Source organism: Cylas formicarius, unplaced genomic scaffold, assembly GCF_029955315.1.
Source record: "Cylas formicarius isolate icCylForm1 unplaced genomic scaffold, icCylForm1.1 PGA_scaffold_10__41_contigs__length_53128322, whole genome shotgun sequence".
Taxonomy (NCBI): Eukaryota; Metazoa; Arthropoda; class Insecta; order Coleoptera; family Brentidae; genus Cylas; species Cylas formicarius.
Window position 1 is genome coordinate 14,127,421 of NW_026844214.1, and position 26,277 is coordinate 14,153,697.

The window sequence follows — 26,277 nt, forward strand, 5'->3', positions numbered from 1 at the left end:
AAACCGCGAATCACAAACTTTAATAGTATATTATGCAACAAGTAAACCGCGTTTGGGTTACGAGGATAAGATACCCAAAGACCATCTTGTTACCGATCTGTGAAAGATACCGCTCGTAGTCATATTTTACTAAGTCCTACATACAATTTAAAACCAAAAAAACGACAACCATTAAATCAATATGCGATGACCTGGTGGGTTACTCGAAGTGTTTAATAAACGAGTGACTTAAAAAAGTTTACCAAACGCGGTACATACTATACTTTTTCTACGACCCTTAGTTTTTGGTTACCTTTTTGCAAAACAACACGAATACATTCACCGATATGACCGTCAGAATTGGCAAATGTCAAAATTCAACCCGTGTGGTAAAATCTCCGAAAACATCCGATTGCTTCTAAACCCGTGCGATAATACTCCGGAAATGTCCGAAGGGGCTCGGACCCGTGGGACAAGAAACTCACGTGGTAAAGTGAGCTTTCCGCACGCTAGATCGATGTATAATTAGGTATTTTACAGAAGGCAGAAGAAAAATAATTTTTATCTACTCTATTTCCATCTTCAAAAAAAATATTTCCTTGATTTTATAAGTGAATAAAATTTTATTTTAGGTTTTTTTTTTAATAATAATATAATTGACTCCAATGTATGTAATCACAAAATAGGAACTCTAAGGAAATAATAAATAGAGATTAAGCACAAATGCAATGTTCTTGCAAAAGTTCAGATAAAGAGTCAATAATTTGTTTTTACAAAACTTCTGGATTCCTCCTGCGTCGGTTTTTGCTGAGTCGAACTTGCTGACAGTTTCAGTCAAGCTTTGAAGAAGCCAACAGGATGATTGGCAAAGCGTCAGCAAGTTCGACTCAGCAAAAACCGACGCAGCAGGAATCCAGAAGTTTCGTAAAAAGTATTAAGTAGCCTGTGGAAGTTTATTTGAAAAGTCATTAATGAAAATGTAACAGAAACCTACATCAGTCGTTTGTTCCATATGTCAAAATAAAACAAACTTTCTGTAAAAATGCAGCTTTACTTGTAAATCAAACTCTATGATAACAACTTCATTAAAAATAAATAAATATTATTCTAACAGTTCACGAAAAACTAGCAACGCGCAATTGATAGGAGGCACTTTCCTACATTTAATGGTTTAGGTATTTTGAAACCATAACTATATAAAACTCTGTGTAAATTATAATACATAGTAACTATGCCTTGTCTTGACGTTCGTCGCATGAAGACAACTCCTTTCCACCATATGAATCTCAGGGTACGCAAAAAATACGGGCTGGCTCAAATTAATAACATTTCGTTAAAAAAAAAATTGTACAGGGTTTTCATTTATATTTTGATACCCACCTACAGGTTTTACTAAAGTTAATACCCAAAAATTGTTAATATGAAAATTGCATTTTTTTTTCTGTATTGTTCAATTGAACGATTATACTTTTTTTATGAAACACACTGAAGATGCAAGTCCTTTTTAATCCGATTTCACAAATATATAGTTTATCGGTATTTGGTTTGGCCGTTTTTGAAATAACGACTTACCAACCCGATTAATTATGATTTCTAGAAACACTATTTGTTTATAATATGGGTTACTCGGAAGATCAAAAACATAAAATTTAGTTCGACGTGAATATCACCAACATCCCCTAAAACGTAGAATGAATTTCATAAACGTCCGAACCAAATGCCGATAAACTATATAAAATATACAGGGTGTTTTGAAGTTCTTTTTTATCTTTACGAGGATCATTTGTGTTTATTGATATGTTCAGATATATTATATAAAAAGCTTTAAGGTAGCCCTGTTAGTAAACTATATGAAAATATTAATGAAAGCCCTGTACAAGCTGGGCCACACTTTTAAAGGGAAAGTTCTCTTGCTAAAGGAGATACGAAAACTAATGAAAGTGCCTGAAGCTCGATTTCCATAAAAAATATAATAGTGGGTGTTTTTTTAAAACTTTCTTGTTATGAAAAATTTTGTGTTTCTATGAAGACATTTCCAGGGTAACGATTTACGGGGAATTTAATGACTCACTTTATTAGTTTTCAACTAAAAAATCAAAAAGAATTTAAAATTTCTTTTCCAAAAATATAGTTTATATGACATTTTGCACGAGTCTTCTTTGAAAAAATAGTTTTCAGCTTTAAACAAGCAGACTTTGGAACAAAAGACAAATGCATGGCCAGATTGTGATTCAGACTTTAAATACACTAGGTTTCAGTTTAATCTTTCAAATAAATTTAGATTATGTGTACTCGGTTACATTTGTCTGTACCATGCAGTTCCCTAGTACAGTGTTCACTAAGTCTTTCCTGCTGACGTCGTATAAAATTATTATGAACAAACCATTATTTCTTGTAACTCATAGAGAGTACATGTAGTTTGTTCACTTTTGTGACTGTTTGTTGTCAAACGTTTAAGAAAATTGTCAAACGTTTAAGAGATTGTTTCTGCACTCTTCTCGGCTTTCATAAAACAATCTATGATATCTCATTTATTTTAAAGATTAAATCAAAACTTCACAGTTTGTCAACTACCAGTACGTTTTGTTTCCGGTTTTATGGCCGTTTACTTGTTCAAAATATTAAAAAGTACTATATTTTTCGGAATATAATTTCAAGTACTGTTCAACGATTGAAAAATATACAGGATCCCAAAATTTTGTGTAAAAAGTTGCTTTGGAAATGTTTTCAGAGAAACATAACATTTTTCATAACAAAAAACTTACAGTGTTTTGTAAAACGGTACTATACCCATAATGTAGGTGTTTCATGAAAATGAAGCTCCAGATATCAACATTAGATTTCCTATTCAAGAAAGAATCGAATTGAAGCGCCCTTCAGGCGTGTTGTTTTCCGTCACTAGTTCGTCAAACGCGGATTCACATCAAGCGAAAAATACTACATCAACTCAACATAATTCTGCGCATCGCGGCAATAACGGCAACGAGCAGAATGAGCACTTTTGGTAAACACATACGAACGGAAAGAGAGCTTAAACGGAGGAACGTAAACAAGAAACTAACGCAAAAATACAATCGGGTTAATCGTGTGTCGTCCAAATTTTACAAATGTCCTCGTAGAATGTCCCCGACAATGGACTTTCTAGATTGGGACAAATCCACGAGACTCCAAACACATTGGAACCACTCACAGCCGGTCATTCAATGCGATTCGACAAAGCTAACTCTTTGAAAAGATAATTCGCAGCTTTTTTCTGTGACAAAGATACCATCTTGTTACCGACCCGTGAAAGATACCGCTCATAGTAAGCAAGTCCTACTCGCGGCTGTCCCTTTTTTTGTTAACAACTTATAACAAAAAAATGACAAATATTAAATCAATATATGATGACCTGGTGGCATTCATAAAATCATGTTTGTGACAAAATAAAGCATGATGCAGCATGTAGAGCTCCACAGTCGTTCATCTACTAGGGTCATGGCTAGTAGCCATTCATTTTCATGCTTTTTACTAATGACATAGTTGCTAATATTGATATCTCTTTGCTGATGATATGATTAAGTAGAATAAATAAAATAATTTTTAGTGTAACTGTCATATAATTTGGTTTTTGGTGCGCTTCCAATACCCTACCACTGAAAACAGATAAATGCTTTTATAACTAGTCCTATCACTTTTAATTACCACCTGGGGGCTAAGGGGCTTAAGAAGAAATGACTCTTTTGTGACTTGGGTGTAACGTTTGAGACAAAGCTGTTCACATCCAACAAAATGTTAATGCTCCTTGATCAAAGGTTCTCCTTATCAGTTGATGAAATTATTTGATTTGATATTGACGCTCGAGAGAATATAGTTGAATAGATGTTAATCTACTAGGTAATAAAAATTACTATTATTATTGTTATTAATATCAATTCTGTAAAGGGACCACTCGTAGCGAATCAATTTATTTACAACAAAATGTAACTACGGACTATCTATCTTTTTCGTGACGACACAACCGGTATCTTAGTCACAAAACTAATTTATTTTCTTCTCTATTGCACCCAGCTACCGTCGAATACATAAATCCAAGAAATTTCCATTGTACAGGCACGTTGTGCGATCGCGTTTCGACAGGTCCGGCATTGGTAATTTGTGATTCAAAATATAACAACATTGCGCTTATATTCCTTGTGTGTGCACTTAACTTTACTAATTTTATCTTCGCGTCAAGCGACGAATTTAAATTTCAGTCTATGGCGTGCTAATTTTTAATAGGTACTGTTCCGGAAATATTTTGTTTCAGATTGGATATTGTGTGCTTAAAACATTTGCCGCAAAAATTGTAAAGAACTTGATCGTGCCGAAAAAATTGATTTCAACAAACTAAATTATCGATTATATTTGAGACGTTTTTTGAAAGCGAAACAAAGGATAAAAGAATAGATCATCACGCACTACCAAGACTTTTTTTACCCACTCGATCGAATTTTTTAAAACACAAAGTCAAAAAGGAAAAAAAATGCAGACAATCCATTCTCGCAAAAAATGCGCTCACGACTTTCCTAAATAAAACCTTGACTTTAATATATAATATACCGAAAAGCACCTACCTAGTCATTAACTTGGCAATACTTTTGCGTTTCACCTAATATGTAATAATAACGATAACGAAACAAAGAAAGAAAGGCAAGCTGTTTCGCTCTACAAAAAAATTGACCTTACATGCTCTGCTTGGTTCGCTGCGGCCGAGCCTGCCAGTGCGACTCTTATTTCTGCGCATTGTATTTGAAAAAATAACTCGCGTCTCCGCCACTTCCAACATAACAACTAATGCAATCTGTTATCATCTTATTGCAAACTCGCAGTGTACAGCGTTTGACATAGGATATAGGCTAAATGGTAAGGGATAACAAAAAACTGAGACATGTGTCCCGTACTCTTTTTTTTAATGTTTTGTTTAAGGGCGTAAAAAGTTATGTAAAGGTTTTTTTATCTCCATAAATAACCGGCAAGTTTTAGAAGTACCCCGAATATTAAAACACAATCTAGTTAGCTCAAATCTGATTCAGTTAGTAAACAAAGCACTTACCCAGTTGAAATCCCCGCAAAATCCAAAATATTTAAGAAGTTCAACATTTATGCTCACAATAATGACAGAAGTAAGACATTTTTCTAACAGTTCATTCGATCTTACACAAAAATAACAGGAAATTCAACCTTGCTTTTTCGGTTATACTCCAAATTATCCTATTTTAGTCGGAATCGTTGAGTCACACTTTATTTTTCCACTTATTTCGTAACGCAAATATGATGCTTTTATAATTTAGGCTTGAAAATTAATAATCCAAAATTTTCTTCGTAAGAAGTATTGGATAAGACGTACGTGCAAATTAACTTCAATCAATATGGATAGAAAGAGTATCCCTTGCTATTAGCCTTACTAGCTCACCACAGTTTTAATTTTTGACTCCAAGTCCAAAGACTTTCGCAAAAGTAACGTTCGTAATACCTTTTGGCTATGGTATAAGAAATTGAAAAATACTAATTTTATTTAAAACACAAATTTAATTAGAGCCACCTTTTTTTTATAGATCTTTAGGAAACGTGAAGCTTTTTAGGAAAAATTGATATCTAATAATTATTTTAAAAAATTAAATAAATTAATAAAAAAGTTTCTCATATGGTTCCAGATATCCATTAAATAAGCCATGGTGGACAGTTTAGTAGGTCCCATTATACAAGAACTTATAGATATATAAATATATCCACAATAACTCAAACTAGAATTAATAGAATAACAATAGGTTAAAGTAAACAACACAATGCATTCGAATGACGAACTCACTGCCATCAAGTATCTAACCGATATCAAACATCTGGTAAAATTCTGTCATTTTTATGTTAACAAATATTCATTCGTAAAAGTTTGCATTTCAATTTTTCAGTATTAAACTTCTTTAATCATCGAAAGGTGATCAGTTTGTATGTTTGTATTTAATGGTTTTCCATTTATATTCTTTTGACTTGCTATGATGTACCTTGTACAAAAATATTCAAAAAAAATTTTTATTCTGTTCTATTCTAACACCCCAGCGGCGCATATCACTTTTATTACTCTAAAAACGTTCGCAGTTTGGGGACACATTTCAATCTGTGTGGTCGTGGGGCATAATTTCAAACGAGTTACGTACTGGGCGGGCTCAGACCCTCGCGGACATAGAGCTGCAAAAGTTAAAATTCCCTTCTATTTGATACATTATATGTACAAAGTTTAAACTATGAGTAATAAATTACTAGTTCAATTTAAATAAAAATTAAACTAAAAATAACATGTTTACGTATCAGTCATCTAGTATCAATGATTTTCCGAAACCTATACGTATAATACACAACAAGGATATCAGGATGAAAACCGAGCGGAACATTTATGAGCTGATCGAAAATCCAGGATCGTATTCATATAAAATTTATACACAAAAAGATCAACGCTCAACATAAAGATATAAACATTTTCTTTTTTAGATCACAGCTAAAAGTGAAGATTTGTTTTATCAAGTTTTTCTTTTAGTATATTACAAAAATCTGTACCGAATTGCTCACTAAAACTTATACGTTACCTTAGACCTAAGCAATATCAACGTTCTCGCTTAATAACGGGGTGGAGGTGGCATGAAGAACCAAAAATTTCAGGAAGCAACCCAGTCAGTTATAAGTGTTCACGAAATGGTCCTGCAAACTCATAGATTAGTACGCGGTATGTTCACTTAAATGTATACTTTTTAGGCCTAACTTGCACTTTATTTTTACGTACGCTACTTTTTTTTAAATTATTTCTAATATACTAGTCTGCAGGAGAAGCTAACAGCACGTCAGTTGAACTAAGTGAAACGGTCCTTGGATCACAATAACGCACGACAAATTATAATAAGCATTTACACGGATTGTATCTACTACAGTTTGATTAATATCAAAAATGGCAATTACTTGCAAAAGTTGAAGGGATTGTTCGGTCAGAAATCTTTATTAAAGTAAACAAATTAACATGCTGAAATAGAGAAAAATGTTATTTTTGCTTTGTTTTAATGAAACACTTTTTGGAGTAAAAATCGTAAAATTATGGTTTTTGAAAAAACGCGTTTAGGTTTAAAAGTTTTAGAAATATTTGTAGTTGAAGTTGCATATAACTAATTTAGATAACGCTTTTCATTACGGGTGTTAATTTTGGCACTTATTGGACTTTTTTTATTATCTGGTATTCAGGAATTCAGGTCAATTCCTATAACTTTAGTATATTTTGTATAACTTATAATAAACCCCGTCAAGTTGCAATCAGACACACTCATATGGCAAACATTCTGGAAATCCTCGAAGGAAAAACTGCAATCCTAGAGATGCTCTCTGCTCTGCGTAGCCTTTCGTTTGAGGATCTTCAGAGAATTTTTCTTTGTCGTTATCCAGAGACAATTTATATAAATAACAAGTAATATTTGTTGCCAAATAAAAAATGAGGCAATTAGCCTATTTTACAGACAATGCCCCTATATAAATAAAATGCCCCTATATAAATAAAAGGTTTCTGCTTCGTATTTTCCGAGTTAGCAGTCCTTGTATGTACCGGGTCTTATTTAATAAGTGCGAATTTTCATTTTTTAAAATGCTTCGATCTCGAGATACAAGGTGTCAATTTTTTTTATTTATTTTAGTCTTTTCTCTCGTACGAAAGTATTTTTTAAATTATAGCTTTTATTTGTAGGGCGCGCTTTTTCTCATTTTTCCACTTTTGATAGATAGCAGCAAGAGTTTTGTATTTCTCGCATAGGAACAAAAACAAATCGCATTGTAAAATAAAAAAATTGTAAAACTGTTTTACTTTTTAAAATAGACATGCATCGATTAATTCAAACCAAAATATTTCGATAACGATTGCTCCTAGCGACTTCCAATAAGAAGAGGTGCTTCTTGGAGTGAATGTGATCGCAGAATTCATTTTTTTACCAAAAACATAATACAGGGTGATACAAAAAGTCATTAACCGTTGAAAATGAGGAAATAAATAAAAACAGGGTCCCCTCCAGCTAAGTATTTTAGACCACACGTTTGCAGTGACTTTTTACATTTAAAAATACTCCAGAAATCATCCTATGAAATATTAGACACTTATTAAATAGCATCGCGTATATGGTGACTGAAACCCAGAAACAAAATATTGGAAATTGGGAATACTAGTACAATCCGTGTATGCTTCTTATGTCAAAATTTGAAGCAACAATATTCTGCCAGTTACTTCGAATCGAAGCAAAGTCTACCCGCCGACTTTGCTTGAATTCGCGATTTCCAAAAATATGCTGATTTGTTGGCACAATTTGTTTTCGCGTGACGTCACCTAGCCACTAAGAAACACTGTCTAACACTAAACGCTTTTAATTTATCTCGTAATGATATTCATCTTCATATCACATCTAGGTGAAAGTATAATAAATTGACTGGGAGTCGTACGATAATAACACCGATTTTCCATTAAACGTTTGTGAATCGATCAACAAATTAATGTTTAAATTAAGGTACTACCAAATGGCGGAACTATACAAGGATTTGCATTCGGCTTGGTATACGCGAACACGCTAAATTACATATGCAAATATACAACGGCCCAAAGATTTTGAACTAAGATCAACTCCTCTTTATTAGTGCCTTTAAGGAGCGAAATAAATAACGAGGCCTTACAGTATCCCTGTGTCCTCATCGGAACTTTAGGAACAAAGTTGCAAGAGAGGCGCTAAATACTCAATAATGGTAAGATATGGATGCGTGGGGCAGTATTTGACACGCTATGAGTGAACCGATTAGATACGCTGCTATTTGGATTTTTAATTTAATTTAATTTAATATTTAATGTGACACCAACATACACTGTTCTCCAAACTCGATGGCATGTAGAGTGGAAAGAGATAGGCATTTAAAAATTGGGTTACGGCCATAGGAGACTATGATCTCTATTTTAAGATTATAATATTTAACTTAAAATATTTGGGACATAATATCGTTTCCAAATCTAGTCGAACATGTATCAAGAATATAACTATCCATCTTTCAATCTTTTTAGATAAAAACTTGACATTTGGTGTACTGCTTGGCGATGAGCTGCTTACAAATTGATCCACATTTTGCAAACTATATAAATGTAAATTAGGTTTGAATTTTGAATGAAACTCTCTGTATTTAATTGCAGAAATAAAAAGAACTATTTAGTCTTAATCTAAAAGTACTATGAACCATTATAGAGCAAAAAACTAGAAGAATGACTAGCAAAAATTACTTTTGTAGCAGTAAGACATGGAGTATATTTTGTCAATTTTATGTTATTTTGATGTGGCGAATTCACACAACGATTTGTTCATATAACAAACAAAATGAAGGTTTTTGTTACCCAAAAGTATGAGTTTTTTCTGTTGAGCATTTCTTTTTTTGAAAATTTACGTCAGTCGATCCAAATAATCCTTTTTAAAAAGTTTTGATCTTCTTAACATTTTATTAAAATGTGAGGGTGTTATTTTGGTTAGTAGGTTTGGAGACCTTATCTAACTTACAAAAATAATAATAATTTTTATTATTATTATTGTAAGTTAGGTAAGATCTGCCATTTTATTTGCCTTTAAAATTCGATCTATTGATATGTAATTAAGTACAATATTGTTAAAAGCACTATTTATTGACGCAGAAGGATATGTACAAAATTTATAGTAGATTACAGTTGTTAAAGCCAATCGTTATTTTTCTGACTTCATTAATCGGAAGCAAATTTGTTTTGTGCTTTTAACTCTGAAATATAACTGAAATATAAATTCTATCTCCAAAAGTGTAATGTACACACCATTCCTTAAAAAAAAGGTGGTCTCTGATTCAAGCAGATGTGGCAACGCTGCAGAGCCTGGCTATGGTCGCACCCAATTTATATTCGGCATGTATTTCTAGTTGGCTATCGAGTCTTGGGAAACCTGTACACCTGGTTAGAGTAGCACTACAATTGTTAATGCTTGTTACGTGTAGCTTTCTAGCTTTTTGTATCATAACTCGATCTCGATGCAAATTGAAGCGCGGACGGAAAAAATAAACGACTTATTAAAGTATTGGGTTTCGCAACCTTCGCAAACAAAATGGCTTCTATCAATTTATATTCGGCATGTATTTCTAGTTGGCTATCGAGTCTTGGGAAACCTGTACACCTGGTTAGAGTAGCACTACAATTGTTAATGCTTGTTACGTGTAGCTTTCTAGCTTTTTGTATCATAACTCGATCTCGATGCAAATTGAAGCGCGGACGGAAAAAATAAACGACTTATTAAAGTATTGGGTTTCGCAACCTTCGCAAACAAAATGGCTTCTATTATGAGTATTAAGTACGCAGTATTTTATAAACGTCAGCGTGTAAAATATTCGGTCGGTAACATCCTAAAAGCTTGACAGTTTGACGCGATTCCCTAAGCTCCTTTTTCCGTTTTCTAAAAATAGCCTACAAAGCGACTAGTCCCGTTTAGTTTTTTTCTCTAGGCGGTAGGGTGGGCGCGAGGTGATCCAAGAACCGCGAACGAAACCAATCCGCTGGATTTTGTTTACATATTTCTTTGAGCACCTAATTAAAGCTAAATTAGTCTAACAATCTAGATATTGCACAATGTTGTAGCAAGTGTCCGTCGGCACGTATTGCTTATTATTTTATATAAAAAAAAATAGACACGGCAAAGCGCGCACGCACTAGTGCTCCCCCCGTCCATACATCAAGGGTCGGGGTCGGTATTACGTTTGACAGATCAACGGTGTTCCATGCGCGTGGGGTTATATGACTGCATTACGATCGGGTCGCGGGTTGGTCGGTGAACTTTGTGCCTTTGTAGGCATGTAAATGATGTAGTAAAATTTATACTCCTTTTTTTTGACTAGTGGTGAAAAAGCTATTTTTCGAATGACACGCTTTCAGAAGCGATACATTTTTTTTTGTGTCTTTTAATTTCGTATTCTTGCACGACAAAAGCTTTGTGGGATTTCCGGTTGTAGTATGTTAGTGGGAGACTGTTGACGTGTTTGGTGCAACACCTCAACTAAAGACATTGGCGTTAAAAACGAAGTATTTGCCCATTTTACACATAAAAAAGGAATTTAATATTTTGTGATATTTTATGGTTCTAATAAAGTACACAAACATAGCATATTTTAAGTTATTTCTAACAATCAGTAGCTTCTTTGAGAAGAAAAATTAGGTTTCAATAAAAATTTAGTAAAATGAAAAATTGTATAAATTTGTCACTTAAAACTGGCAAATTGACAGATTTTTGTCCAAGTCTTCTTCTACTGAACGACATGGGACTGGTCTTCAACGAAGAACTAACAGTCATGATGATCTTAAAAGTCTGTGAGATGGAGATCGCCCCGTGTGTGAGGCGGGGAGCTCTCGAAGCCTGGGCGAGAGACCGGGCCGCGGTGGGCTGGACAGTTGCTCCGAGAATAAGGCAGGCGAGGCTTATAATTAATGGGCCCGCCCTCCCTCGGACCAGGGAGCTGCTTAGACTGACCAGAAGGGAGTGTAAGCACTAACAGGGGCCTACACAGGATATTGCAGGTTTAGGAGGCATCTTTGCTTGCTAGGCATTGGAGACGACCCGGAGTGTAGGTGGTGCATGGAAGGGGGGAGATGGGGAGTCTTCGATCGATCCGGACTCAGTGCACGGTATTGAGCTAAAGGAGTTGCTGACCTTCTATAGGAGGGGCCGCATTCTCGACGCCCTCTAGAGCGGCCTGGGGGCACAACGGGTCCATCTGGTGGTTGGACGCCCGCCCCCATTTAATACCATTACCAACCAATACCAAGTCTGTGAGAGAATAATGCTACAGTTGTAGGAATCAGAAATCGACTTCATCGTACTTGGAGAATCCAATTTAGTCATAGATCCGCAGCTTCACAGACGTTATCGAGTTGTGGGACTTTAATTTTCATCATGTACACTGGAGTAAAGAATAATGAAGTCGAGATTTGGATGCCCGGGAGCGGGTATGGCCGAAACCACAAAAAAGTTTTGCAGAATGCAACTTCAGTCCTAAGGTAGACTGCCACTTATGGTGTGAACTTGAATTTCTCTGGAGGCACACACAGACTTGCACATTGTTTCAAGAGGATCTGTAACTGCTGTCAAGCACATTGAAGAAATTGGGAAAGAATTTGTTATTTCTTATGTTGGTTTTATCGGAAACAATTTTATTTCGATTCATGATAATGTCACACCACGCGGTTGCCAGCATTAAGTTAAGATGCGAATCATACTGTTCTAACAAAAGAGTTTTCCCTTTCAAATATACGTTTGGTTGTTGGTACAAATTTGGTTTGTGTGTGTAAGTTATTAGAACAATAAAATATCACAAAACATAAAAAAATGTCTTTATATATAAAATGGGCAAGTGCTCCGTTTTTGTGTGGGTGAGTGTATGAATCAAACGTGTCTTCGTTTTTTTCAATAACCCGGAACACAACCGCGCACCCTATCTGTCGCGCAGCCCCTACTGACCTCTATCGGTGCGCAGTGCCAGTGCTACCGTGGCCGCGACGGTCAGCACAGGCACTCGGCACAATTGACCCGCCAAACCCGCGCACTAGTGCGTGGAGTGGCGTCATTGAAACATGTTCGATTGTTTGTGAATCGTGTCGGACTTGTGGAAAAGCGGTCTGCTGCCGCTCTCACTCATCTGGATCTCCTGCGAGACGAAGTTGTTTTCCGACTTGGGCCGCGGCAACGCCGTCGCTTTCTGCAACGTTCTGCCTAGCTCGTGCAAGCTACCGTCACTGCCGGTGTGGTGATGGTGGTGGTGGTGGTGATGGTGCATCGATTCGACCGACATGTTGACATTATCCGCTTCGGCCGCTAATGCGTTTACGACCGCGTTGATAGTTTTACTTTCGCTGCCCAGATCTTCCTCGCGGTGGGCCAGCAAGTTGGGATTTTTGCCTATTTTATTTAGCCTAAACGGATAATCGAGTTATCTAAAGATTAACGTAATTGGTGCAGTTAAATAATGAAATTCGGACGTGCGGCGTGAGAACTCTGGTTGTGGCGATCAATAATACGTATAACCATAGAGAAAACTAATAAAAACAAAGTGACGAATTAAACGGAAATAATCGGCCCACCACTGAGAACGTTCCAAACCGAGTTACGACTGATAGATCAATGGGTATATCTTCCATTTTGGAAAATTACTTATTTATATAATATTATCTTTGCTTCCTAAAACAAAATGCTCATTTAGTTTTCCACTCTTCGTTTTTCTTGTGCCTGTATAGTTTGAGTGGCATTTTGGAAAAAAAAAACAAAAGTAAATTAAAAATGATGTTATTAGTGAAATAAAATGCCCAAAGTGTAATTTTTTGTTTTAGGATTTATTTTGTCATTCTTTTTCAATATCCTAAATAGCTTCATTAGCTTTAAGCTTCATTATTGTCGTACATAGACACATATGGTTATTTTAGTACTATCCATTTGAAAGGAAAAGCTGGAATCGTTTGTTGCTAACTATTATTTATTTTTCAGTTATGGTATGCTACTTTGCCATAAGAATACACTGAAGGGAAAACAGTAATAGAAGTTTGACTGCTTTGTAATTTATGAAAGGTATATGGAACATATATATAGGCATGTAATTCCTATTTGGTGATGGTATTTGTGCAAATTTATTTTGGTGGTGTTATATTAGGAATAGGTTAAATTGTTAATTTTGTGTGTCAACGTCCGTAGGAACTTACAATTCTGCTGCTTTGGAATGTAAAATTTTTGGAATGTAAGCTTTTTTCGGTTTCTCGAGAAAGAGCTTAAAAGGCAACGTTGGTTTAAAATAATGCTTTTAGTTGAATCTGTGAATTAAAGGCATTTATGTAATTTTGAAAACAAATATTTTCCCAGCAATCTTAAAAATAAACTAATATACATATCAAAAAAAGGAAACAATATTTAACCTGTAACCTGTAGAAAATATTTTTATATCGGTATAGGTTTTATTTCTGCTAGTAATTATCTAAGCTGTGTTATCATTTACTTAGTTTTACGAATTTGGAAATAAAACTGATTAATTAGGAAGCATTGCATTTTGCTGTCCCTATACTTAAAAAAAAAGTTCGCTCTGTAGCTCGCGGTGGCGCTGGCAAATATAGTTGCGATATTTAACAGGGAATTTACAGCTCTCTTTTCTATTACTTTATACTGCGTATAACCAATAGCACTGTAGTAGGACACGAAGATCACTTTCAGTTCCGCCTTTAATTTGTCTTTCTCTCTTATTCTCTTACCAAACGATGGCAGATCGCATTTAAAGATTCTATTATGAATCGGCTTTAACTGTCAATTATACCGGCATGCTGTATGCCAATTTGGCACAATATTTCCATAAAGTTTAAGAAATTAATAAAAATTTTAAATGTTAAAATTTCAAAATGCAAACATTTTAGCAAGTTCCCAAAATATCAAGATAGTTTACTAGAAACATTCAATGTTCTGTAAAATGTTTTAATTTCTGTGATTTATATTTTGATTTTGTGATCAGAAAATTTTAATGAAAATATACTTTTACGCTGTGTCCCATAATCTATTTGCCATTCGCAAATGATAATAATATAAAATTAACTGACAAAAGAGATGAATGTCATCGAAATTTGCCAATTTATTCTCCGCTGCTGAGATCAAACAAATGTGGCCGTTTGGAAATATTCCATAATGTTTACATGTTCCATTGGAACTCTTGCTCAGCTCATTCTACCTGCTTATCAGACAATAAAGCATTATTCGTGGCTCTGTTATCAGTAGTGTATGGTTTTGTGAAAAATGACACCAGAACGATGAAACCAGCATTATTAAACTTGAAGGATATTTTTATAGTATGCCTAGCAAAATTAAAAGCACTCCAAAAATCCTTCGTGTCGCGTCAGCAATATTTCAATAAAGGAAATGGGTTGAGAAATTCCCACAAAATGTTACAAACATCGAGTAGAAAACTCAAGTACTTTTTTAAAAACTCTTTAAAAACTTTTAAAATTTTAAAAATTTTAAAAACTCAGTACACGCCTAAGACCTAAATTTCATTAAAATGTTTTTTGTGACATCGTTTCTAAATATTTAAGCTACAATTAAAAAAAAAAAACATCCAAATCGAGTCTGCAGTTTCCAAATAAATTAACTTTGAAGTTGATCCACATTTTAGTGGTGCGTTAATTTTAATTTTAATGTTCTTGAAAGTGAACCATCACAATACAATTTGAAAGTTTATGAATCAAAATTATTTTGCACCACCAGGATACACGCCTCTTTCATTATTTAACTTTGAGATTACGGCGACGAAGTCTGTGTCGAGCAAACTAATCGTTCAAAAGAAGAAGCATCGAAGGAGAAAACTATAGGAGCGCCTAATGGCAACCTGTGAAATAGTGTGCTTTGTGTTTCATTAAATTACGATCCAAAAACATCGCCCTTTATCATGTGTACGTGTGTGGTTGTGTACCCTCTTATCGGTCATACTTCCAAATATAGACCGATTTTCTCGCACGGTATATTACAAAGTATGGCCGTGGTAAGCAAATAAAAAATCTACATAGTTCAGAAAAATGGTAAGGGAGGTCTGATACGCAAACCAACTACTGAAAAAGTACGTTCAAAAAGCGGGCGATTTTTTGTGGATCGAAGTTGCAGATAAAATTTTAACACGTATATTTTCTTTATTTAATTTAGTATAGGTTTACTTAAAACAACCAGGAAGATTTCAGTCTTTAATAAAAACTAGGAAAATATTTATTTGTTTTCCATCTGTTCCAAATGAAAATTGTGGAATAAAATATGCATGAAAATTATGTTTTAACTTGACACATGAATAGAGTATCTTGAAAGAATCCGCGAGAAACAAAAATATTACGTTATACTATATTCTTTCAATTCTGATTTGGAGTGTGTTTAAATCTTTACACTTCTATTATTGTTTTGGAGAAAAAAAAAAGAAAATCGGAATTTGCTAATTTTAAAATTGGGACACACTGGAGAAAAAACAGGTGAATCTCTGTGTATATAATTGGTCACCTCGTATATAATTAGTAATGAACTAATGAACGAAAAAGCAGATGAAAATAAAACTTCTTTATACCGTTTTGTTACGTGGTCTTTCGTTTTACCCACAAAGTAATCCACAAAATAGACGCATCGCTTCGGAGAGTCTATTGATCTCGAATGAACCAAACCCAACGGACTACAATACTTCCGTCGAATCCGAATCACCGGGCAGATTTACGGGATATCCCAATTACAACGACGAAAACATTCAGCTATTGACGTAATAATAGCAGACTTAGTAAAAATATACATGAATTGATTTTCAAGATGCTAATAAAAATTTATGTTTCGAAAAATAAAGTATGGGACACCCCGCGAAACAGGCAGAAGTTATAGGGGTACAGTTATCAAAAAACAAGAAGCAAAACACTCCACGTCGGCATTTTTTCAATCTAGACCGTCTTGCGAATAAAACAGTAAAATTGCAAATAGCTGGATAGGATTTAGGATATAACCTGATATAGTCATGGCAATGCTTTAAATGCAAACCCTAAGTACCATATGTTGGAACCATATAGCTACTAGACATACTAGACATATAGAGGCCATGGCTATGCTGACGGTACAGGAACTCATGAAGCAACTATGTAATTTTTTTTTGAGAAGGTCCGTTCAACGTGCGCATGCGCGAGATTTAAGATTTTCTTTTTAACCAATGACAGGTCTAATGACAAATTCTGACGTAGACTCATAAGAGCTAGGGGGTTTCAACAAGCAACATGGCCGCTGACATATTGTCAATGTTTGGACGCGGTATTTTTACGGTAATATTTTGTAAACATATGTCGAAATCCTATTAAGTGTCAGTAATTAATTTAGCGTTTTTGTTCTTCAAGCCATGTAGATACGATGCAATTTCTACATGTATTTTTTTATGTAAGCTATTTTTTTTTTGTAAATAGGCGTAAAGCGTTAGTTTTCATAAAGACATCACTCCATTTAAATAACTTTGAGATGCTAGATATAGCACATGAAACATCTAAGTGAAAAAATGTTCAAAAAGCATCTGCTATATACAGCAATTGACAAGTGATATTTCTTATGCTTGTTCAAGTAAACTTGTAGCTTAATGGCCTTCTAATATTTCCTCGTACACTAAAACATATTATCCAAACATCGTTCCTAGCTATTTAAGTGTACCTAAAAATGTAGTGAATTCTGCTAAATCAATTCGCATCACATCTGTTGTAATTTCTTGAAAGAACACAGTATTGAAAACACAAATTATACAAGTTTGTGAGTACGGTACGGAGATATTGACACTAAAAATGAAAACAACAATGGCACAGAGCACAGATTGTTCTGCGACAATAGTAACTCAGTCAGTTGGGGGTGACGCATGCGCACCTTCTCTAGGAAAATATCATAGCCACTTCCGGTGCATCAATTTTTATCGTAATAGGGCTACTATATTATATATTATATATAGCCATATGGTTGGAACATTTCTTTTAATAGGAAACATGAAATTAACAATTTGTTTATAATGTATGGAATTATTTTTACGATTTAATTATATATTTTATGTTAATTACTATTTAATTTTCAGTTTCATAATAATATAATTAAAAACATACTGACAAGTCAATACTGGAACATTTTTTTGTATTCCTCAAGTTTCTGGAGTTTTATCAATCTGACGTGAAGAAGGCTTTGAAATGAAATATTGAGTATTAATAATCAACAACCGTCAGTTTTCTTACGAGTAAAATACAATAATGGCACGTCGAAAAACCCACTGATCCAAAAATGCGAGAAATTAATATTCATCAATGTGTGAAATTTTCATTGAATTGATTATAGCAACAACTACTAGGTTTAATATAATTAAGAAATATGGCGAGAGTGCCAGTACTGATGTTCGAGTCCAAAAGCTGTTTCTCAAAGGAGTAGGTCATAGGACGAACGAAATCATTACATTTGGGCGAAATGAAAACTCTCGGGGTCAAACATAATTGGGACAAAGTTATCAATAGAGACGAAAGCAGATTTGATGTCTTAAAAGGACAGCGAAGTTTCCACAGGTCATCACGGTATGGGGTTACATGTCTGCCAAAAGTTTGGAAATGTACACTTTACTGAAGGCACGTAGTGGATGGTGCAACCTTGAAATTGAATCAAAATTCAAAAAAATATAAAAAAATCTGTGATATGTTTGCTGGCCATTTTGAAAATGTCTTTGATTTTGATTATCAAACAATTAATTAAATAGTACATAAAACATACAATGAAACTGTAAAAATAATTCCGCACATAATAGAAAATGTTGCTAATTCCATATATATGTACAATTAAAGAACATTAAATCGAAGAATTTCGGTAAAGTGTAACCTTGTGTAGTGTAGAAAGACAGTTTTAATCGAAGAATTGCCTAGAAAGGAAAAATTAAAGAGTATACATATAATGGGCGTTCCATCGGAAACTTCGTCAATCTCTTATAGGAAAAAATCTGGGCAAAGTGTAACTGGCAAAAAATTGGGATTATTCACAGACAGAACAAAAAAGAATAAGCAACAAATAAAATAAAAATTATAATAAAATTGTAAAAAAGGGAAATTTATTTTCGACATTTTGCGACAATAAAACAGAGAAGTGGGACAATATGTTGCCCCTTAAATCATTAAAATCGATTGAAAGTTTTATCCAGAGCACGCGATTCAACATTGCACTGTTTTCGTCATCAATCACCAATCTGTTTGGATGTTTGGATAAATACTGGATATTCACTTTTTATTCGTTTAATGTTATTTTGTTTCAATTTCTTTTGTAATAATCTGTAATTGTTTCGTTTGACATTAAATTTCTTATTTCATTTAATAAGCGAGATAAAGATGTAAATAAAAAAGGAAAAACAAGGGCTTTGAGATTTTTCCATCAATATTCTGTAAATGCCTACAACTTAAATTTAAACCTAATATTTGAAATTGAATAAAAAAAAGTTTATAAAAAAATCTGTGATATGTTTGTTGGCCATTTTGAAAGTGTTTATGAAAAACCCAGCACAAGTACCAGAGTTGTTAGCACAGAACCACAACAAATTGTTCAAATTGAGAAAATTCAAGATCAAATTCAATCACTTGATCCCAAAAAAGGTTCAGGATCGCATCGGATAATGGTATATTGTTTAATAAATCTAAAAATTATGTTTTGCTAACACTAAGAAATAGTTAATTTTCTTTTTTTTTGTTTTTACATCTATTCTGCATAGAATTCAGAATTGTTTTTGTTAAGTTGTGTAAAAGAGCACAGTTTGCCTGCTTGGGTAGCCTTTTACGGTTTTCCCGTAACAGAGCGACGAAGTTTCCGACGTACCCTGCGTAGTATCTCACGAAAAGAGGTGTTTTGATAACCATGGGGGTGGGGGACGTTATGGGGGAGCGATGGTGATGGTGGCGGCGAGGCACACAACAAAGAAGCGATTACATCACCATACACAATCATAATTTAATAAAACCCCGTGGGTTTGTTCAAATACGAACCAACGCACTGACCTCTCCGCGGCGACCGATTCCATCGTGCGTCGCATGAGAGGATACTGATCGAGGACGGCGTTGAAATGGTCGACGGACAGCGAGAACAGGTTGCAGTAAGTTTCGGCGCGTACAGAAGCGACGCGTCGCGCGTTCGTCAACAGGCAAATCTCGCCGAAATATGAGCCGTCGCTCAGACTCGTCGCTACTTCGCCGTTCGCCATCACGATGTCGACGATGCCCTCCTGGATGAAGTACATCTTGGACCCAATCGTGCCCTCTTTTATTATAATATCACCTGGAACGAGAAAACGTCTCAACGTATTCAAAATTGCTACCGCGCGTCAGACTTTAAATTTTAAAAGGCATGGAAAACGGGGAAACGAAAAAACGGTGTAAAAAGGAAACGTTTCAACGCATTCAAAATCAATAACGAAGAATTAACCGCTCAGGATGATCTTACAAAGTCAGAAAAAAAATCGAGTTCATCGTACTTGGGGAAGCCAATCTGACTAGTGGAGGCACCCGGTCCAGAGTTTCTCAGGTGCCATCGGTTTGAGCGACTCATGGTTGAAAATAAATGGATTCGCACTTTATTTATTTAGTTAGTTTTGGTTGTTGAGTTCTCCAGAGTTTCCTATTTCAGTTAAGTTCCGAAGAAGCTAACAGGATGATTGGCGCAACTTTAGCAAGTTTGACTCAACAACAACCGAAGCAGGAAGAACCCAGAAGTTTTATAAAAAGTATTACAGTAGTCTGTGGATGTTCCTTTGAAAAAAAAAAGATTCGCATTTTTTTTACTGATAAGCAGAGCGTTAGCTTGCGATCTGCAAATAGTTGGAAAAGGGTTGGTAACTTTAACAGTAATATTTTTCCCGTTACTTCTTTTTTTATCAGGTTTTTATATATACCTTGTTCGTAACTTATAAAACTATAAATTCCACAATGACCTTAGGCTTTCATAGCAATATTGTTACAGGACACAGATAAGTTTTATAAGACTTTCCAATATTATTTGAGAGCCAATATAAAACCATAATTTTTTCAAAAGCGAAACGGGTCAAAATGGTGGTCACTTTGGCTAGCATCAAATGACGACATGAAAGATGCGTAGCGTTTGGTTAGATAATATCAAAATTTGTTTTCGTAGCAACCTTGATAATTATAAATAAATTATTTCTCTCAAAGGAGATGTTTTATTAATTTTTTACATGGTTTTCCACTTTTCGCTACTTAAATATTATAGTGTCAGTCAGTCAGTGATTAAAACGGGTCAAACGAGTAAGAATGTCAAAACGTTTAATGGGTAATTTGGTGCTCTTCGAGGGTATTGTAAAAAACGAATAAAGTTTAATAAAATTATATTTTGATTTAATTAAATACCTTTTGGCTTCCTAAATAATAAATTATCGTTTTATTTCGTAAATTCGGAATAACTAGATATTACTAACATCCCAAAATTCAAGTTTTTTTTCGCTTAAGTTCTTATGTTAATATTTTTGGTTGGGATAAAGATACTGAGATGCTTTCACTGGATTGATGGGCCGTTATTTCACCATCTATGGCCTAAAAAAGGTCATGTTGTTCCATTTATTTTTGTCAGAGAGTTATTTTTCTCGCGATTCTGTTGGAAAACTCCACCTTATGGCAAGGTAATCACAATCGCTTTTAAAACGTGTTGCGCATTTTTGAGTTATCGATATTTATTTCCGAACTTGTTCGAACATTCCCCACTTTGTAGAGATAGAGCAAACGGAATTAAACAAAAAAGATTTTAATTTAAATCAAGCAATTAGGTATCGCTTTTGGCAGCCATTTCTCAAGCTCGAAAATATTTTATTCTATATTATTCTATAGATATATATTATTATATTATTCTTCGCCGATTTTTTTTTTAATTTTTGGAACCGCCTCTTAGCCTAATAGCTTCAGAGGCACATGCAATATTTTTAGGGCACTAATTTAACATAACAGAATCTAGTTTATTCAAAAGCGGCAAGCATAAACGCGCTTTTTACAGTGAGATTTCATTACCTATTCACCAGAACCTCTTAATTTTCACTACGTTTTAGCGAGAAGTATAAATTGAGATTGGTATATTTATCTGAAACGAAAACCGATGAAATTCCCAAAACAAATATTTCATCACCTTTGGCGATTTGGAGGCAATTTATACGATTTCGAAGGAAAAAAGAACCACCGGCCCTAGAGTCGTTACTTTATATTTTTAACGTTTCGTAAGCGCGGATTCCTCCCGGGAGTTCCCTTGACGTCACGATATCCGTTTCTCCATCTTGTAAATTATTTCCGACTATTTTCCCGTTCGTGCGCGCACCTGCTTGATATTGGGCTATTTTCACCACCATACTGCATAAAACTGGGTTGGGAGCGATGCCTGTCTAAGTCTGTTGGTATTATTTATTTATTAGATTAGATTGGATTTTTAGATTTAACATTGAAAGATCAGCGGATTTTTGGAGTCTACGTTCAAAATCCTGGATACATATTTCTTAACAAAACAAAACAAAAGTGCGGTAAACGAAATTTAAGTCACAAGTTTATTTGGCTCGAGCGGAGCGAGTGCTTAATAAACGAGAGACTGTGAATATGTCGAAGGATTAGTGAAATCAGTAAAAATTATTCTAATTCATTGGATGTTAGATTTTAGACTTATTTGACGATTAAAAAGTTTCTCATATGGTTTCAACTTACATGTTGCATACAGCGGGTTTCGCTGAAAAAACCACGAGGGCAACTGTACGACTATATAGCAAAAGTAAAGTTTTTTGTACGGCACGTATCTTAATAATAATATTATTATATATATTAATATTAAGTTAATCCCCTAAGAAGGAATTTGAATTTTCCTTTATTGATTAATAAATATATATTTTATTTTTGTCTCACATTCAAGAAAAAAAATTAAAACGCTCTCAATAAATTTTTTGCGCGGCATTCTTGTTCCTCTCCATTTTACCTTAACAGTTTATTAAACATTACAGATTTGAACTAGCTGTTATAATAGGCTAGAATTTAGTCTAACTTTTTTTTCGAAACAATGCATCATGCGATAACTAAATTTTAGTTAAATTATCGCCCCAAATTTCCGAAGCTTTATTCTTTAAATTGTTTTTCTTTTTTTTTCTTTTTTGTGCAATATTATGCTGCGTACAATTAGTGTTGAGACTAGTCAAATTCGATGAAAATGTTTTAAATAACATCTTGCAGTTGAAGAGTGTTATCTATAATTACTTAATAAGAATATGTTTATCTAATAAATTATTATGCGTTTGCTATGTCCAATTTACCTCTTCAAGGAATACCCGCATACAATACTTCGATTTGGAAATCCCAATAAAAATATCCACTCCATTTAGTTCTCAGACTCCACGGCAACGTATCGCACAATAATAAATATAAATTTCATTATATTTTAAAAATTATTTCGATCAATTGATCAATCAATTGACACAAAACAAATTTCAAATCTAAATATTCTTAATAATTGTCTTTCATTTTATTACCAAAACCTAAGTAGAGGCAATTAGGTATGATTGAAAAAAAACCTGTTCGTTTTATTTAAAGTAAGACTGATATTATTCCAATAAATTCCAATAAAAATATTATATTATATAACAAAACTTGTTATAAAAAGAAATAGGACTTTCTAGTCGAAGGATGGCGCTAACAAAAAAAAAGTATTTTCTTTGCAATTTAGAATTATATCCTCTTTATTTAAAATCTATAACATGTTTAATTTCTTATATTAAACATTTAAAATAATATTTTGTGTAGATTCTGATATGATGGTAATTATAATTTGAATGATTTTCTTTTCAATCCAAATGCAGACAATACTTTTGCTTTAATAAGAATAAGTAATAAATTATAATGCATATATCTGTTTCAAGAAGACATTATAGAATCATATGGCGCCTTATGGATTTATTAAAAAGCACCAATGAATCAAAATCATATTTAATTTTGATCAAATCGTTAGGAGGGTTGCTTGTGTCAATTAGACCATTCGCGGAAATAACTATTGCTATAATTTTGACAGAGTTAATCCGTACATATCTTTGTCATGTCAGTGAATGTATTCGTGTTGTTTTGGGAGAAAATGTACCCAAAAACTAACGGTCGTAGAAAAAGTATAGTATGCAACGCTTTCGGTAAACTTTTTAAGTCACTCGTTCATTGAACACTTACTGAGTCAAATGCCGTTTACCGCACTTGTTGCATAATATACTATTTTAATTCTGTAATCCCCCTTTAAATATTCTAATGAAATTTGGCACACATGTACTATGTACGAAGAGGCATTATTTAGTTTACAACAATTTTAACCTATTTTTGCAGACATTGATGGTACGCCACTTACAATCTCCCATCATTTCTAAAGAAATTTAATTTCTTGATTTTTTCAAATTCGATGTACGGTTTTCGCTTTAAAAAATGAAACCCTCTTCTCTGCATAGTCATAACAACATCGTTAATATGAGAGCAATCAGAGAAATTATTTTTTGTTTTAATGCAAATGTCATTTTTTTCTAGGAAATTAGTGGCGTGCTACTGACTGTCTATTAGGTCGCCGCTACCCTGGTTAAATCGAGAACTTTTATTGTGAAAGATAAAATATCTATCTAAAACAAAATATCTAGTTTTTAGTTAGCAACCATTGTCCTTCAAAGAAAAATTTGTAGTCTGTTATTTTCACTTTCACATGAAATAACACAACATTCTAACAAGATAAATAATAAACGATTTTTATTAAAAAAAAAACACTACCTACTATTAATAATTTTTAATAAAATAACAAAAACAACAACCTTTTTGAAAAACAATAGAACACAAAAACTAAATAAGTTTTTAAAGGTGTCCTCCGCTTTTATCTCTTTTACTTATATTGCCGAGCTCCAATCGAGGTTTGAAGTATACCTCCAGTGTTTCTTATTAAATTGAAGAAAGCTTATATACGATTCTTCAGCTCTTCTACAGTCCTAACTGGGATGCGATAAACTAGATTTCTTAAGATTAAGAATATTCCAAACTATTTAAATCTGGTGACTTAGGGGGCCATGATTGAGATCTATCGTGACATACCCATCGGTTATTAAATGTGTGATTTAAATATTCTCTTACTGCAACACAAAAGTGAGCAGTCGCGCCATCATGCATGAACCATATTCCGTTCCTAGCAAAATATGGTACTTCTTCTAGCAATATTGGCACAATCGGCGATAATTATTGCCATTTAACCTTTCTGACAGGAAAAAGGGCCCAATTAAGTAATTTCCAACAATTACAGCCCAAACATGTGAGTTTTCATCGGCCCAAATATGGTTATTGTGGGAAAACGAGGTATAATGCTCAATTTTGTCCAAAAATCATTGACAAAAATTAACACTCAAGGGAGAATCTCTGGGAAGTAACGCTAGAATATGAAATTTTACAACTAACCAAAATTAGTCAAAACGTGCGAGATATTCAGATTACCTCCAATTTTTCTAGTACTAAGTTCAGGATTTTCATCAATAGAATTTAAAACTGTTGGTTCAATTTCTGGAGTTCTTACAGTTGGATGGATCCCTTTTAAATGATTATTTGTTTTCAAAGTACCTGTTTCAGTCAACCATCTATATTCATTTGAAAATCACCTAGCTTCCGGCCCACTGTCATCAGCCAAATATAAAATGCACATCTGCCAACTCCTTTTTTACAATAACATCGCTCGGATATTTTATACACCAAATTAATAAGACGCGAAGAACTGAATTTAAAAAAATGTCAGGTAACTGTCAAACAACCTCCTTGACAACAGAATTAATAGTTCATGTACTACATGCTGTCATATTAACAATATTGTTATGACCATGCAGAGAAGAGGTTTTTATTTTTTTAAGCGAAAACTGTACATGGGATTGAAAAAAATCAAGATATTAAATTTCTTTGGAAACGATTGAGATTGTAAGAATAATTTTTATTTTAAGAGAAATCAGTGGCGTATCATCATTGCCTGCCAACATAGACAGGTGAAGTTCCATACGTCCGCCACTGGTGTATTTTAAAAAAATAATTGTACGCTAAATAATGCTTCTTTAAATTAATTAAATTAAATATCATTAAAATATCTAAAGTGGTATTACAGTATCTCAAAAGTTAAGACGTTTAGGACACATGTTCATTTGTCCCCTTGTAGGCATTGAGGGTTATTTGACAGATGTCGATAATGTTATGACCAGTGCGTCATATTAATATCGTTCTCGCATAATGTAAATATTTTTCCAAAAACAGGTGTAGTTCAAAGTGATGCTCACGTTTTTCAATTTGATTAGTAGTTTATAAAAATGCAAGTTGTGGTGGAAAAAATCTTGTGTGTAATTCGAGCCCAAAGTGACATTGCCGCTCTGAGGAATACCCGAGTTATGTTACCATACACTCTGAGAACCTGCTGAGTGTGCGAGACTCGCAACATATAACGATGAGAAAGATACGCAGAGGGGAGTCAGTTGAAAATGTTTATGTTATAAAGTTATTTTTAAAAAATCGGCAGTCACGGTCTAGTTAGTTAATTCACGCGTTCTAAATACCGCCAGAAAACCTATCTACATAGTTTTATTTTTGTTTTTATTTTACGAATATGTCTTGTTACAGAATATTATTATATTATATTATAGTATATGCCTTTCAAAATGGTGCAAACTAAAGAAGTT

General features: G+C 33.9%; 1 protein-coding gene across 8 annotated transcripts in view; it reads right to left on the reverse strand.

Annotated features, from left to right (window-relative positions):
* Positions 1-1,010: 1,010 nt before the first annotated feature.
* LOC132708242 (potassium/sodium hyperpolarization-activated cyclic nucleotide-gated channel 2) overlaps positions 1,011-26,277 on the reverse strand; it is a 238,015-nt gene continuing 212,748 nt past the window's right edge. For 6 of the 8 annotated variants that reach the window (XM_060680430.1, XM_060680428.1, XM_060680432.1 and 3 more), the window contains 2 exons: positions 19,574-19,862; positions 1,011-12,970 (listed from right to left, as the gene is read on the reverse strand). In XM_060680430.1, the coding sequence (XP_060536413.1) occupies positions 12,622-12,970; positions 19,574-19,862 (638 nt within the window). In that variant the 3' untranslated portion in view covers positions 1,011-12,621. The remainder of the gene's footprint in view (positions 12,971-19,573; positions 19,863-26,277) is intronic. The other 2 variants (XM_060680431.1, XM_060680429.1) reach the window with 1 other exon arrangement.